General features: G+C 39.7%; 2 protein-coding genes across 3 annotated transcripts; one reads left to right on the plus strand and one right to left on the minus strand.

The window, feature by feature from the left end:
* Positions 1–288: 288 nt before the first annotated feature.
* On the minus strand, positions 289–4,571 carry pgrmc1 (progesterone receptor membrane component 1). Its single transcript, XM_079283212.1, has 3 exons — positions 4,271–4,571; positions 2,795–2,950; positions 289–2,213 (listed from the first exon to the last, which is right to left on the minus strand). The coding sequence occupies exons 1-3, from the start codon at positions 4,563–4,565 to the stop codon at positions 2,116–2,118; spliced, it is 549 nt and encodes a 182-aa protein (XP_079139338.1). The 5' UTR covers positions 4,566–4,571; the 3' UTR covers positions 289–2,115.
* Positions 4,572–5,944: 1,373 nt separating this feature from the next.
* rab24 (RAB24, member RAS oncogene family) lies at positions 5,945–16,083 on the plus strand. 2 transcript variants are annotated; one of them, XM_079282962.1, is made up of 9 exons: positions 5,945–6,304; positions 7,398–7,519; positions 8,808–8,876; positions 9,748–9,826; positions 10,164–10,231; positions 10,322–10,421; positions 11,069–11,119; positions 12,458–12,517; positions 12,969–16,083. In XM_079282962.1, exons 2-9 carry the CDS (start codon positions 7,403–7,405, stop codon positions 13,037–13,039), a joined length of 615 nt encoding a protein of 204 aa, XP_079139088.1. In that variant the 5' UTR covers positions 5,945–6,304; positions 7,398–7,402; the 3' UTR covers positions 13,040–16,083. The 2 variants fall into 2 exon arrangements, with proteins under 2 accessions (XP_079139088.1, XP_079139089.1); XM_079282963.1 differs by having other exon boundaries at positions 12,972–16,083.
* The last annotated feature ends 621 nt before the right edge of the window (positions 16,084–16,704 follow it).

The raw sequence follows: 16,704 nt of genomic DNA on the forward strand, positions 1-16,704 counted from the left end.
TTTCAATGTATTTTTCGAAAAGTGGCCATCGACGGAGGCAAAGAAAGAAATATTGTGTAGAGATTATTTAACACATTTAAAACCAACTTCTTCCATATCCATATTCCATTATCAGGATTCAAAAAGTCTTTCCTCACCAACAAAGTTTCTGCAACACTTCACAGACACGTGGAGAATATTGTATTTTTAAATAACAATACTTTGAGAGCATCAGAGGCCTCCCAATAAACGTCAGATTCTTTCCCATCATGGATTTAGTGTCAAAAAGAATGTAAACAAACAGCTGAATAATTGAAATTATGATTTTATTAAATTCAACATTACTGGCAGCAGCTTCTTTCTAGTGTTTACAGGTGAAGCCATTTCTTTTGTACACTTTCCCTCTGCAACAAGTGATGAACGACAAAGATGAGCACAAGAGTGAGGGCTTCATATTTCACCGTTTTCTGCATTTATTTTTGTAAGAAATCATTGCACATTACTTGTTTTATCCGACCTAAAGTCAAAAATCTGAAAGGAATTCAAATTATAGAATTGTGTAAAGCAAAAGAAAAGCAGCAATTTCTTGTATTTGAGGAGCATGAAACCAGAGACGGGTTTATATGTTTTGCTTGATAAATCCCTTAAAATGGTTCATGGGATTATATAATGGGGATCTGGGGCTCTGCAGCAAACAACCAGGATTGTCATTGTTCTACATTCAGAAAATCTGCCAAAAATCTTTTTTCACCAGAAATGAACACTGAATATAAGACAACTGTATTAACAGGAGAGTTTTAAGACGGCGTACTCGGGCCATTGGAGAAAAATTAAAACAATAATTAAAGAGGCGGGGGAGGGGGTTCAAAACAAATCATTTCCCAGATTTAAATGGTAAATTTAGGAGAAAAACATTGCAAAGTGAAGCAATGTAGTTCTTTGTTGGTTTCTTCTTCCTTTAAATTTGAGACTTTTTATTACAAATCACTGACTCTATAATCTCAGAGAATATTCAAGTTTTTATTTTCTTTAATTTGATGACATTTCTTTCCATCATAAATGTATCACTTTGTTTTCTTATTAATCTATAACTTAATTGTCAAAATATTTTCTTGTCTTTTTTCATGATATATTACCCCCCCCCCCCCGGTAATTACTTTGTCTTCTTTTTTTATTTACCTACAATGGCTGTAATACGCCGTCATAGAATTCAGTTCAGCCAAAACATGTGATGGGTTAGCAAGACATCTGTACGTCGTCATCATCATCATCAGGAAACAGTTCACCACTCATATAAAGGTAAATAAAGCCAATGTGGTTAGTACAGTTCATCAAGAAAAAGTCTGTGTTTTATTTTCAGCCTGCGTGTTACGCTCATATTTGTGTTAAAGAAAACATTAAGGTGGGAAATGCAGACCTACTAAAGCTTACCAAATGAACTTCATTTTACAAAAATCATTCCAAACGCTCGTCCTGAGAGTCAAACAGAAAGTAAACGCTGGAATGAGTTCTCTGTGCAGAAATCTACTTTCAGAGGAAACTAACTTTAGGTGTGACTCAAAGATGAGCGTTTTAAATGTTCTCTGGAAAGACATAAACACACATTAAATCTGCCCTCTGGCTCCAGAACCTCAAGATACTTCAGCTAATTTAGAGTGAAACTACTTCCTGAGATAATTCATTTCAATGTGAGCCGAGCCAAACCTCGAATGAAAGGAATGTGTACAACCTGCGACACGTCAGCGGCGATGTTATCAAAGTGTACGACAGAACTGTGGATTATCTCGCAGCCAAAGCTCATCTGCTCCTCCTTCAGTCAGCCGACTACTCCTAACCTCCAGGACACATACTCGTCTGTGGAATTGGTCCAAGTTCTTGATTCTCCACAAAAATCTACGTTTTGACTGATGAAACTCAAACAACACGACAGCTCTACATCAGAATGCAGCATATTTAGCCGTTAGTGCCACAAGATTAACGGAGATGAATGGAACTCAGTGAGGGTTGTGAAAGTCCAAACGTACTAGAATACATACAGAAGATTGGCCCCTAATAAGGAGGCAACAGGCGTCAAAATTACAAACCAACATTAAGGCATCGACCATTTTCTCCCCGTCTAGTTCGCTCTTGACGTCTCTAGTCCGCCTTTTTGTCTTTGCCCTCCTCCTCGTCGTCGGTGTACTCTGTGGGCTCGTCCCCTGGATTCAGCAGCTTGCCGATGTAGTCGTACTTAACTGGAAGACAGGAAAAATTAAAAGAATGAATAACTGCCGACAAATTACCGGAAAGAGATAACTGTATTGTGTTTTGAAGCTTGTTCATTAAACACCATTTATTTTCCCCTGAGTCATGAAGTAAAATATCTCATTGGTTGCCTGATGTTTTAAAGGAAAAAAAGTCCCGAATGTTGTAAAAATGTAATTTATTGGAATTATATAAAAGTAATTATTCTCCTAGTAAACAACAAAGAGCACAGTCCATCACAAAAACTCTCCCTTAAAAATATGCATATATTTTAACAATTTACACTGCAGAGACATCAGAGCATGTATGAAAACGTGTTAAATAAAAGACATTAAAACGTGCAAGAAATGCACAAAAGAAATGTCAATGTGTGCGTCTGTGTTTCCATCTTCTACTGTTGTGCAACCAATGCAGAAGAAGAGGACACGAGATTACGTTATTCTAGTCAAATCTCCTTTGGTGGGAAACCGTAGAAAAGAAATGTGATGCATTGCAGTGAAAAGTATCGTTTCTCGAGATACTTCTCTGCTTCGATAACTGTGGCGTTTAAACGGTCACATCTCGTACTCACCGGTGAACTGAGTCTCCCACTCGGCGAGGCTCTCCTGCTGCATGGCGTTCAGGTCGGACAGGTCGTCGTGTTCGTCTTTCAGGGCCTCCTTCTCCAGGCAGAACGTAGCCAGACCTCTGGACGCATCTCTGCCCGCAAACACTCCATACGGCCCCTCTGTGAGACGTGATACAAACAGTGAGGTGAATGCAGAAGACACAACCAAGAACTGCTGAAAAGTGACCATTTTAAGCTTGTTTTACAAGAGATTTTATCTCTAGCAGCCGGATGTTGAGCTAGATATACATGTATACTCAGACAGAAAGATCTTTGAAATGGAGAGACGGTCATTTGATATATATGCCTGGTGATATTCTGTGTTTCCCATGAAAAGATCATAACCAACAACAATATATTTGTGAGGTGTGTTCAGTTGGAAACAGTGGGCTTAAAGCTGAAGCAGATGTTTGTTTTTGGTCCAAAACTATCAAGCAACACACGGCCCTTGGTGTTTAACATCCTGCAACAGCTGTGAGCGTTATCAAAGTGTCCTTGAGCACCAAGCACTCTCTGTCCACCTACACACTTTAAATCAGCCAAATTCCTTAAATAACAAGGCACAGCAGGACTCCAGGCTGCAGGGCGCGGTGTGCAGCGGACTGAAAAAGGTTTGCATGACTGTGAGATAGCTTGTTGTTGGTCAGAGGTTACAAGCAACAGAGGTTACAATATGAGATTTTAAAAAAAAGTAGGAGGTCTAACTCTGCTTCCGTTTCCAGGCCACAAAAACCACAAGCATGACGGGGCATATTCTAATTTCAGAGAACACGTGGTTTAACTCTGGTAACATCGGTTTAACCTCACTCCTGCAAAGAACAACAGATCTGAGGCCTGCTCTTACACCGATGAATTCATAACATTTATTTATGTCTGTCTTCAATTGAAGACGTTTGTTTTTCTTCTGATAAATCTTCCATCGATTTAGTTTTGGGATACACGTGTGGAAACCTAATTACACAAGGTTTCCACACTATGTAATAACTCAGCATTAAACCAAACATTACAATAGAAAGAAAGGCCCACTGCACTTTGGAAACATGGCGGAGCCCTTTGGAAACATGGCGGCGCCCGGTTTGTTTATGCATTTTCTTTTTATACCAAGGAGTAACGCAACGTCTCCAATAGACGATCTGTGGTTCCAAGGTGTTGTGAAACGGGATCTTCGTATTATTTGCCTGCTCGATAAAGGGGGTGTGACGTTAGCTGCCAGTTAAAAAACTCAATTGAAACTTGTATTTGGTAATAATGTCAGAGAATTGCTATCAAGTGTGCATCAATAAAATGTTACCTCAGCGCCATAGACTGTAGCTCAGCCAGCGGCTAACACACGCGAGCGTCTGTGAGTGGCGTAATGTTCTAAACGTTCGAAACACGAGACGGACGGAAAAGAAAACAGGTTATACCAACTTAATGGAGAGGGGTTAGAGTAATTGTTACCTGGCCCGTAAAACTTCTTCCCTCTGGTCACGTCGAACACTTTCCCGTTGACTGCCATGAGGATCCTCGGGTCCTGAAGTCCATCGTAGGGCTTCAACTCTGCGAAGGTGAAGTCTCTTTTTTTCAGTTTGGGCAGTGGTATTTCCACCTCGCCGAGCTCCGGTGGTTTGTCCCCGCGGAAGATTTTGTACAGGAGGAACAGACAGAGGCTGAGCAGGGTCAGGTTCAGCGGGGAGGTGAAGATCTCCTGAAAAATGCCACCAGAAGTTACCTCGCTTCCTTCTTCTTCGGCCATGTTGGGTCCTCTCTCTGTCCGTGTGTGTGTGTTGGGTGGGAGCCCACGGATTAGCCAATCACAGTGCAGCCTGAGAGGCGTCGGTTAACGGTTTAAACCAATTGGGTTATTCTAACTGTGTGCCATAAAAACCGATCGATAGATAAATGGATATTACATTATATATTCTGAACTGTAGGCTATCACAATGTACTTATATTTCTATAAAAAGTCAATAAATACCAGTAACTGAAAAAGCTTAAACAATTAATCAATCGTCAAAATGGTTGTTCATCAACTAATCCATATCATTATTTAATATCTATATTATTTGTAGGCTATAACAACAAACATAATTAAAAAAGTTTAATTTGATCATTTGTTTGAATTATGTTTTGAACTTTTGATGTTATGGAGAATACATTTGGTGACCACAAAGAGACACAAAACTACAAAGGGATGCAAAACATCAACAAAGGGATGGAAAACAACCACACAGGGACACAAAACATCTCAAAAAAAGTTGGCCTACTGAAATGTACTTTTTGTTCCATTGTCCATTATATAATAATCTTGGATACAGGCTTTTCCTTGAAATGTCCGCAGTTTGTTTTGTTTGTTCTGTCTGAAGTATAGACTTCAGTACCTGTTTACAGTTTCATAGCTCAGCATCTGATAAATGCTCACCAACAGTGCAGCATGGCACTTTATCTTTGACGCGTCGTTAACGGTGCAGTCTGTGCTCCAGATGTGCCAAAGTTATGTTTTATAGCTGCAATGTCTAGGGAGATGGATAGTGTTCATATTTGATTTGACATGGATGGAGGTGTATCATATTTGCTCTTTCACTCTCATGTTATTGCTCCAGTTTATGTTTGCAGCGTCCTGTCAGCTAATGTGGGACACATTTTGGTGCATGATGCTTTGAAAAAGGCCAGTTTATTTATATAGCAAATGTCAGCAACAAGGGAAAGAGCTTTATATAAAACGTCAAAAGACAAAGTGCAAAAAATACATTATTAGCATTGTACTGCTATGGGATTAAAGACGTGTTTATGTTTAGGGTTGCTAAACATATACCGGGATACTTTCTGAGATGGTTATCGTTACAACCCTAGTTGTAAAGATAATGCTGAAAAAATGTGTGGCAAAAGTTGGCAAGTCAGCTAACTACAATCAGAATTAGTATGTATTGTTCATGCTTTTATTTCTTTCTTATCTTCTGCAGTTGTTAGTTTGAATTTGTATTATGCTATTTCAATTTGTGAAATTGTGCATGTGCAACTGTTCAATAATACAAATTAAAAAACACATCAACACATTCGGTAATTGTCTCACGCAATTCGGGCACTTCCGGTTCATGGAAACCACCGCCTCTTTGGTTCCCACCCAAACAAAAAAGCTCCGATGGAGATTTCTACCCTCAGAAACAGCTCTGTCTCCGGCCAGCTAATCAACGTCAGTTAGCTGTGATTGTTATTAAAAAAAAATCGAGCTTCTATTAGCTCGGCTACTATCGCTTTCTGTGACGTCACTGCAACTAACTTGGCTGCCTTGTAATTTCACCCCATTGCGCAACAGTCAGTAACTAGCTATAGCTGCTGCTTTTCAGTCTCCAAACAGCAGCTCTGGAGAGATGACAAGCGGTTTGTCGGTCACCGGCGGCTCTACTTCCAAACAGGTCTGACAGCCCTGGCTCGGATCGGATCGGTTCGGCTTGGCATGTCACGGAGGATTTGTTGAGTCACGCTAGCTACCAGGTGAGTGTTTGTGTGTGAGGCTAGCTTGGTTAGCTAAAGGTTGAGGCTGGTGTTCTGGCTGTGTCTTGTTTGTCTCTATGAGGACAAGTGGTGGAAGAAGTACTCTGATCCTTTACTAAAGTAAAAGTACTTATACCACAGAGTAGAAGCTCTGTTACAAGTAATAGTCCTGCATTGTGATTACAATATTTAACTCGTAATTATCAATGTATTCAGTGTTATTTTGTAATTTGACAAGTAGAAAGCTCAGAGAATGTTATGAAAACGTACTTGAGGTACTTTTACTGAATTTGAATTCATTTTCTGGTTTAAACTACTTTATATATTCTATAAGTTTAAAGATTATAAACAAAACATGATCCGTTCATAAGATATATTATCGTACAGTACATATAGTAAAATGTGCTGTTGCTGTAACGTTAAAATGCTGCTTACGTACTAAAGCATCAGTCATAAAGTTCCAATAATATGATTTATAATGATATAACTTCTGTCCAACAAATACATTAACTTTGAGACTGAAAGTACATTTTGCTGGTAATACCTTCGTACTCTTGTTACTCTTATTTGTAACAAGTGTTTTTACTGAGTGCTACAAGAGTACCTTTTCCACCGATTATCTTTATAAAGTGAATATTTTGGGTTGGTGGAAGAAACTAGAGGTTTAAGACTGGACTCGTTACAAGCATGTGCTCATGTGGTTTTGACATTCTTTAGTGGTAGTCCCACTTCACAATTTGGAGGGCGAGACAAAGTTGTGGCAATTACAGTTTGGTTTCACTTTCATGTTCTCAGCACCATATCTTAATAACTATACATAGAAATACATCAGACACAACAGATGACACGGATAATCAGAAGAACGCAAAATATATGGCAGTAATCCCAGAAAAGTTTTGAATGTGGTTATTCTGGAGTTTTATGACAAATTTGAAATGCATGCAAATAGTTTCTATGATTTAATTAGTATTGCCACTCATTTATTGTCTGTCTTGTCATCACACAGCACACTGAGCATCCTTGTACACTAACCCCTCCCCCTTCCTGTTTCCTCTGCTGCGGTCTCATCCTGGGCTTTTCCTCCACACTCCAGTTACCATGAGTGCGATGCGTGTGGACGCCAAAGTGGTGATGCTGGGAAAGGAGAGCGTGGGGAAGACCAGCCTCGTGGAGCGATACGTTCACCATCGCTTCTTGGTCGGCCCGTACCAGAATGTGAGTGTCTGCTGCTTCGCTTCAATTTCCATGCCCACGATGAAAGACATTATTTTTATATATTTAGCCCCGGGGAGGTTGTGGTAATCAGGCTCAAGTCTGTGATCATCTCAAAGCATAGAAGCACTCACATTAACCGATGCTGCATTAGACAAGCGTATTAAATGTTGGCGCTATGCAGACATGCCTCTCTCGTGTCCTGTTTTTATAACTTCAGTTGCTTGAAGCAACACAGCAGCTTTGGGAGTATTTAGACGAGTGTAACGATACACCAAAGGCACGGTTTGGTGGGAATTCGGAACAGCTATAAAAAAAAAAAAAAAATGCATCAGGATCCGTTTCTATTCTTTCATTATGAACAGACAGTAGTGCAAGTGTCAAAGACGGACATAGTCGTCTTGCTGAGGACTGAAGGAGAATTTTGATCACTGGCAACTTTGGTGAACTATTTAGATTTTTAAAATAAGGGAAATTTTTACACGAAACAAACACTTTCCCAAAAGGCAACAGGCCACAATAGGCTATAAAACCGAAAAGCATCTCTAATGCTATGAAACTGAAATAAAAAATGAATAGAATAAAACATTTCAGTTAGTTCCACCGTCGCAATATACATACCTTCAAAGTAAACAGTTATGTATTGCACTGTATTAATACAGTTATGTGTTGCACTGTATTAATACAGTTATGTGTTGCACTGTATTCAGCAGTACATTGTGAACTAACAGTCCGTCCTCGTCTTACACACAACTCTGTTGCTGTTGCAGCTGACCTTGCACCCACAAGCTGGTATTCCAGCGCCGCTGGTTTTTTGTGTTCGTCATATTGTGACTGATCCGCTTGTTGTGCTAATTTTAGCAGATGTGCTAACTGCATATGGCTTAAAGACTCGCGCTTATGAACTTTGGTTCCGCCTTATGTGTGTCATTCTATATCCCGTGTGTTCTGCATGCACTGAACCGTAACGGCACGATTACACAAACTAACAGCACTCGGACTTCTTCCCTTTTTGCATTATATATTTAATATATAAAGGATTGAATGTTATTGTTTTTGACTGTCAATCTACACGCAATAAGTCGGAATGACAAAAACTAAAATTTCTCAATTACGTAAAACACTCAGCAACCAGGTTAACCCGCACTTCCACCATACAGAAAATGTAAATGTCTTTATTGCAGGATTATGAGCAGAAGCTCCATGTTATCGTTCAGAGTTTCCACAGTCTACAGGAAGTCCAAACATTTCCATCCATGAGTGTCTGATCCCTATTTTCTCTTCCTGACAGACTATCGGTGCTGCTTTCATTGCCAAACCAATCCAGGTGGGAGAGAAAGTGATCACTCTGGGAATATGGGTGAGTTAGAGGCTACGGGATATGAATGTTCGTCTGTTTTCTGCATCAGTCCCACAATTTGGCAACAGATTCAGCGTTGTACTCATAACGTTGTCTGACTCAAGGTGGACGGTTAAAACTAAAAAAGGATCAAAATAAATACAGCAGAACCAGATTTATTGTCTTTGTTTTATACATAATTTCCCCATCAAAACCTGGCGCCTACATTACCCACAATGCAACTCAACCACAGACCGTTTATTTTGAATCCATGGTCTTTTTGTTTATCTCAGTTTTCCAATAAGATGAATGGTATAAATTCAGCATTAGTATTAAAAGTTACTTAATATTTTCAGAGGAAATGTGGCTTTGAGACTTTATGAAAGTAAAAATAAACATGATAAACTTGTAGACTCTTTGAAGAAGTAGTGAAGGTACCTTTTATCATACATATGATGATGAAGAGTAATTCTTCTTCTGTGTTGGATAAATGATAAATGCATGACTTGCATATTACAGTACCTTATCTGTAGATTGATTAGACTTAATAAGCAATTGTCAGTTTTATTAAATAATAACCAAAAGAAACCGTTGAGGTTTAAGTTTTCCCTTTAATTTATTGTCTTATTGTTATTTATTTACATTGTTTTATTTCTAAATGCATTATTTTGTGGAAACTTGTTAATAATGACCGAAATAAATGACTCCTAGGTGATTCCAGAACTTTCAGAGCATTTAGGGTAAATGAGCTTGTAGCTCGTCACACTGGGGCTTACGAGGCATTCATGGGGGTTCTAGGAGACTTACCAGTTATCAGATCTCAGGTGTGAGGGCCGAGACATTACTGGAAGATGGATCTCAGGATTTTTCTTTCTCCGTCTGTCTCACTCAGGACACGGCTGGATCAGAGCGCTACGAAGCCATGAGCAGAATCTACTACAGAGGAGCCCGGGCTGCCATAGTCTGCTACGGTAAACCTGCACTCATCCTCATCATCTTAACGACAGCACTCGGGTGTCAGAACTCTGGGAGCTCTTTTAGTGTTTGGGCCACAGCTGAATGCATTTGTAAATGAACATACAGAACTGAATGCACATGGTTCTTTTATATGTAAATAGATCAGCGTTTACCATCCAGTTGTTTGTGTTAAACCTTTACTTCAGCCTTGAAATTCCTTTTTTACGCGACTCTTCATTGAGAGGAATCAATAGCTGGTGGATGAGTCTTGGCTCCGAGTTGTGGCTTTGCTGTCCTTGTGCGCTTTATGCACGTTTGTGTTTACATACATATCTTACTTCGGACTTTTAGATATGACCGACACCAGCAGCTTCCAGCGAGCTCGGTTCTGGGTGAAGGAGCTGCAGAACTGCGAGGAAGTAAGAGAGCTTTTCTCGTCTAAAGTTAAATGTAACGGAGCTCAACTGTAACTCTGTAACATTATGTTTTGACTGTGTTGTTTCCTCCAGCACTGTAAGATCTACCTGTGTGGCACGAAGAGCGACCTGATTGAGGGAGATCGAAGCCTGCGGCAAATCGACTACCACGATGCTCAGGACTTTGCCGACGGTAAATACCGTGTCCCGGTTATAAACTGGTCACTATACTGGTGCTCTAATCTGTACAGAGCAGTGTGTGATTGATGATGTACAGTACTGTCATGGAGCCTTCATTTAGATGTCTGACCAGCAGAACACAACAGATCGATGTTATTTTAGCTTCATATTTGTACGTGTGCACTAACACGTTGTTTATATATTAGGCATTATAACTTCAACTGTATATTTTGTATCTGATTGCCGGCTTTCAGTAGCGAGGAAGCTCATCGTCTCAGAATATTCAAAATCTGAAATCAACCAGTTTTATTTGGTAAATGCATTTTCTGCCACTTATCTGGGTCCAGGTTGCTTCGATTGCATTAATAATATTCTGAATTTTTTTAATATACTGCTAAGAAGTACTGACTTCTGGGGCCTAATTCTTCCATCATGCTTTCAGACTTCGGCCGGTAAAACTGTGAAAAACAGGTTTTTCTTTTTACCTGGATATTTGAGATTATGTTACTGACCAAACTTGGGAATGAATAGATCACTAAAAGGCTTCTAAACGTCCTGAACGTGGTTAAAGGATATTTAAAAAATGGTTAACCTCTCTTTCAAACGTTTGTGCAGCAGCCCGGCTGACGTTTAACCTCCCTGCTTTGGTTTGCTTCACAGAGATCGGTGCGCTGCTCTTTGAGACCTCCAGTAAAACAGGAAACAACGTGGGTGAGTCACACCTGCAGAACGTATTTAACACGGGCGGTTGGCTGTGATCACAGCTGTATTTATTCACGGTCTGTCAATTGAGGAAGTGAGTTCCCCTCAGAACTCTTAATGTTGACAAATGTTGGCAACTTTTCAAGCACATAAACTCACTTGATTGACGTAACACAACACCCATCCACACAGACAGGAAAAGTCTTTCCTGACTATCTGCTGTTTGGAACATTTCAACTAGAAAGTCTCCATGAAGCAAACTAGTTTTACAATCTGTCAAGATTCTTCAGCACCTCACGGTGAGAGGGAGAAACAGGTTTTTAACCCCTCTTACAACCTCAATAACAACATTACTGCTTCTTCCGTACACTTTCAATTTTCAAGTAAACATCTCTCATCATTCTATGCGTGTGCACTGCGTCACAGAATTATCTAATAAATGATTAAACTGATGATAAAATGTAGTCGTGTCCCTCATGTCTTGATTAAACCATTAAGAAAGACGTCACGGACCGCTATAGGCGTCACTGTTGCACATTCACTGTCCAAAACGAACTGTAGTTGGCCAATCAGACTAATTCAACTGAGCTTTAAAGTCAAAATTCCCCAAGGACAAGTACATCAAACTAAATAACAGAAAGTCTTTGATTGCAAACATTTAAATAATAACGAGGAGGGTAATAGTGACGTGTTTGCTCTTTGGAAATGTGTCCGATTGTGAAAAAGGGAAGTGCATGAATATGTAAGACATGAGTCGAATTGAGACATTGTTCTCTCATAGAGACTATTGTCAAAGTGATTTTCTAACCCTCAGTGGGAACTCTTATCCCAGTCACGTTGTCAGACTTTGACTTCGATGACGGATGCACCACAGAGAGCCGTCAGTGGGACCAAATCCCTGTAATCACAGTGAAAGATAATCAGCTTTTGAACAGCGATCACCACTGAGAGCCTCTTTTCTGTTCAAGCTCGACACTTAACGTGTACGAGCGTCACAGATCAGAAAAGAGAAACAAGCACACGCATGTGAAGATGATATAATACAGTATACCGTGGACCATGAGCTGAAACACAACATCAACATGTGTAAAGTAGTCAAATTCCACTTGAGAGCAACAGTAAAGGCTTGTTTGTTGCTGGCGTAGATAATGTAATGGTGACAGTGTGCTCGGCTTAATGGAGGAAGGGCTTTTGGAGCCTCTCTTATCAAACATGCTGCTTGTTTGAAACTAAATGTGGCACAGTTATTGCTTTTCATAAACCAGGCATTATGAACCCGAGTGGATCTCTTTTTAATCCGGTCTTGATGGAAACTGACGAGCTTCATTCTTTCACCTGCTTTGACAGACGGGTTGTTCCAGAAAGTTGCTGAGGATTACAACACTACTGCCTTCCAGTATATGACGCGTGAGTATTCTCGCCACCAAAACTCAGGAATCCTTCAATGTAATCTTAAAACATACCGACCTCTTTATAAACCAAACGAGCTCTACGCTTCGTAACGTTACTGCAAAACCTCGGTGAGTGAGTCGGTTTGGTTTATAATAAAGTATTTCTACAGTATTGTAAATGTACTATACATACAATACACTTCATCACTATGTTGCCGATCACTCTCATAAAGCTGCACACTAAAGATCAAGCAAGGTGGTTAGCCTAGCTTAGCATGAAGACTGGAAACAAGTAGCCTGGCTCCAGCCAAAGGAAAGAAAAGCAGCTCTAAGGCTCACGGTTATCTTGGTCGTTTAATCCAAAGTGTGAGAACGTTTATCTAAAAGGGGGCAAGTTTTCCTTCACTGATCCCAAAGCTGCTATAAAGACAAGCTTTTCAACATAAAGTCTCTTCCTGTTTTTGCAGCAGAGGAGACGGGAGTGGACTTGGGCCAGAAGAAAGACTCGTATTTCTACTCCTGTTGCCATAATAACTGATGGCGGGGCAGCAGGAAGGGAAACGGAAGCGGTGACCTTCCTTTGGCTGGAGGAAAAACGTGGATAAGATGGATGGATGGAAGAAGTCACAGAAGAAGGAAGAAAAGAAAAAAAAAAATCAAGCCGTTCTGTTAAAAACTTATGTTTGTTTCTTTTGTGCCATAAAGAACTGACTGCTTTGAGACTTCATGGAAGAGGATCTACTGCAGCTGTTACTGGGTAGGATAGAGGGATTCAAACAAACAACACTTCCTCATTTCCCTTTTCTTCTGCAGCTTCTCGACTGTGGACGTAAACGCGTCTCTAAAGCGGTGGCGTTTATCAATCTGCAGTTAAAAAGATGGATCCCACTGAACACGGACTGGCAGAGAAAACTTGATTGATTGAGAAGTGCAGCGCGTCAGGAGGGTGAAGGGTTTGTTTACAGAAGTTCATTTTTACCTGTTTAAACCCGTCTGTCAGTCATCGTCGATGAAGCCGACACAAATGGAGTGAAGCCAAATAGGCTACAAAAAACGTACTGAAAATTAATTTATTTTTGCAAATCTGGTACAACTCATGAATGAATTGATCCCAATGAGCCTTATAAAGGCATGAATACCCCGCAGTGGATGTAAGAGAGCTGGATAGGGCGCTACCACGCTGCTGCTGGTCATGTGTGGTACTGCAATATGTTTTATTCTTGAATATAATTTTTTGGCTTATGTGCTGGGTGAGTGACTTTCCTTCAAATGAATCCAGTTCTTATAATACATCCATACATAAGACGGCACGCACCAAACCTTTCTGTACGTTTGCAGCATCAGCTATGAGTCCGATTTAAACGAGACTATAACAACATCTCTAATTCAACTGCATGGCCTGAGCTCACTGAAAGACTATGATAACAGGACAGTTACTCTTTCTACATTGAGGCTCTAAATGATCCATTTCACCATTTCAAATGCAAAGTACACATGTGGAAATGTGACTTGTCAACCTTTGCTTTCAGTGAAATGTTCCTTCGAAGCTCTGAAAGGTTTTTAAGAAACACTGCTCAAAGTTCCCCTCCTCTGTGGTGAGAAACGGCATATTTCACCAACACGGGAGAAAAACAACACTCAGTGGGTGAATGTTGTAACGCGGCTCAAACTGTCATCTCAATGTCCTCGGAACAATAGTTACAGCTGCATTTAACTCTAATTTATTGTCTTTTAAGTTGTGCTGCCAGGAAGACGTGGGGAAATAAATTGACACAATATGACTTTCCTCCATGTTGCTGCTTTGATGTGTTGACGTTTCACGTGTTGATATTTTGATGCACAATATTTTATATTGAGGGCTGTTTAGGACAGACCGGTGTAAAGTACGAATATGTTGTGTAAGATTAAAAGCGTGTTGAAATCATGTTTAAAAAGCTCTGAAAGATTTTAAAGGGATCAAGCCACACGTTTGTTTGCCTTTGTGTGTAACGTCTGAGCTTTTTAAGCATTTGATTGAAAAATAATGGCAATATACTGTTTTTAAAAGATCTAAAAATGTGTTGCAAATCATCACCAACCTTAACATGAATGCATCACGGCCTACAGAACTCAACCTGTAGCGCAAAGAACTTTTTTTGTATTCAGTTTCCAGCAGCTTATTCCTCTTACAGATGATTTTGCTGGTTTCAAACGTCTCCGTAGTATCATCTCACGTCGTACATCTCCACCCTGAACGAAAACAAACATTTATATAAAAGCTTGTGCCTCAAAAAGGGACGTTACAATAAGCCAAATAAAATCACTTGAAATCAGCAAAACTGTCACTGGAATCGACAAATCGTTGAGCCCATCGCCTGTGCTTTCTACTGTAAAACATAACCTGTATTATAGTGTTTTAAAAGATAAACTGTCCTGTGGTGCATTCAGGGACTTTCTGACATGTCAGAATTGATCATGACCCAAAAAGCATAGATGAGCTACGCCACTGGAAATAAAGAGACAAAGTCTGCAGGTCTTGAAAAGTCTTAAAGCATTAAATTCAGATACCTAAAAAAAAGGCCGTACAAGGTATTAAAGCCTGATATATTATTATTATTTTTTTATTTTTAAATCGGTGAATTCATCCATCAATTTGCTTTGCTTATCAGCAGTGAATTGATGAATTGTATTACTATAAATGTTTGGTGATATACAGCAGAGGTACAGACAAACATGAGATATTAATGTTAAAACTTTATTATAAATAATTGTAGGCCTTACTGTCTCCACTGGTCATTCTTATCATTGAAAAATATTAAATTGCATTGTGGTCCTTACATTAGTTTTGTGAATGCAGAAACCCTGTATTAAAAATGATAAAACAATACATCTAGAAACTTAAACTGTGCATTGGAAAATGTTCTGAAATCGGCGAGTTTGGGTTTTTAAATCAAGGAACATGTCTGCTCCTTTAAACAAGTGGGAAACGAGATCTAAAGAAACCACTGACGTGAAACTCACCTTTATTTTGTTAGTGTGATGTTCAGCCGTGTCATTCTCATCCCCTCCACCTTCACTGTGCTGCAAAAAATAAATAAAAAACAAAACAGTCATTTTCAGTATTTAAAGTTTAAATCAAGTAGAAAAAGTAAAAGAAGAAACATGACTTACTTCTTGACTTGAACCCGATCACTACACAAGCTGATTTACACCGGAGACCTCGTTTACAACGTTCCTGCCGTTATAATATGCCGATTCATTAAAGACGTCATTATTTCTGCAGCGCTGTTTACTGTGAATGTATTGCTACACGTTTACTCTCTTGTACAGCCTGGCCTGTGATTCATCTTCTTTGTAAAACTGAATTTAAATCTTCAAATGCAGCGACACCAGAGTTTCTTCATCTGTTCCCACTTTATCTCTGGTACATTTGATAACTTTAGTTTTTTTAACGCACCTGTGGCTCACCTACACAGATGTTTCTACTTCTTTCAGCTGATTAGACCTCTCTGGCTTCCCCTTCCTACTCCTGGCTGAATCCAAAAGATGTCTCAGACAACACCTACACGTTGTGCAAAGTGAAAAATAAAGTTGACCTCGGCATCTCCATCTCCTGTTTGATTGTCAGATATCTGGTACTGTTCACTTTGACTGCTGTTTCCCTCCGTTAGAGAAACAATGAGTTGAGTTGGCAAAGCACAGGTGTTCCGAATAACACCAACGACTGCTTTGTTCCCCAGTAAGTCATGACAGAGAGCTGACATGCACAAGAACCTGCAACTGAAGCCGCTAAAAGGCCTATTTTACTAATTTGCTACCTTTAGCTAAATCATGGATGTATTGAGAGTTGCTTCTCTGTCTGATCATTTGTCCCATGTGACCACTCACAGTACTGCAACGGTAGACCAAAAAGCATTTCCCCACACAGACCGCCGTCATAAAAGAGACCGTAAAACACTTCAAGCAGCAAATATATGGTCAATTATTACCGTTTGTGTTATGACGATTTAATCCAGTGAGGGTGATTTGTCACTGACGGGCTTGTGTGAGTTATTGTGGTTGATCTTATACGTTTTGAAGCACTTGAGAGGTTACATGATCTTCCTGGAATGCTGAATTGTGATATAATTGAATTAATAACGACTTTAAAGCCACACGTGATTCAAAACGCCTTACTTATGTCATTAAAATAATGTCGAAGATGCTCAGAGTCAAAGATCTATA

This window comes from Melanostigma gelatinosum (genome assembly GCF_949748355.1).
Source record: "Melanostigma gelatinosum genome assembly, chromosome: 14".
Taxonomy (NCBI): domain Eukaryota; kingdom Metazoa; phylum Chordata; class Actinopteri; order Perciformes; family Zoarcidae; genus Melanostigma; species Melanostigma gelatinosum.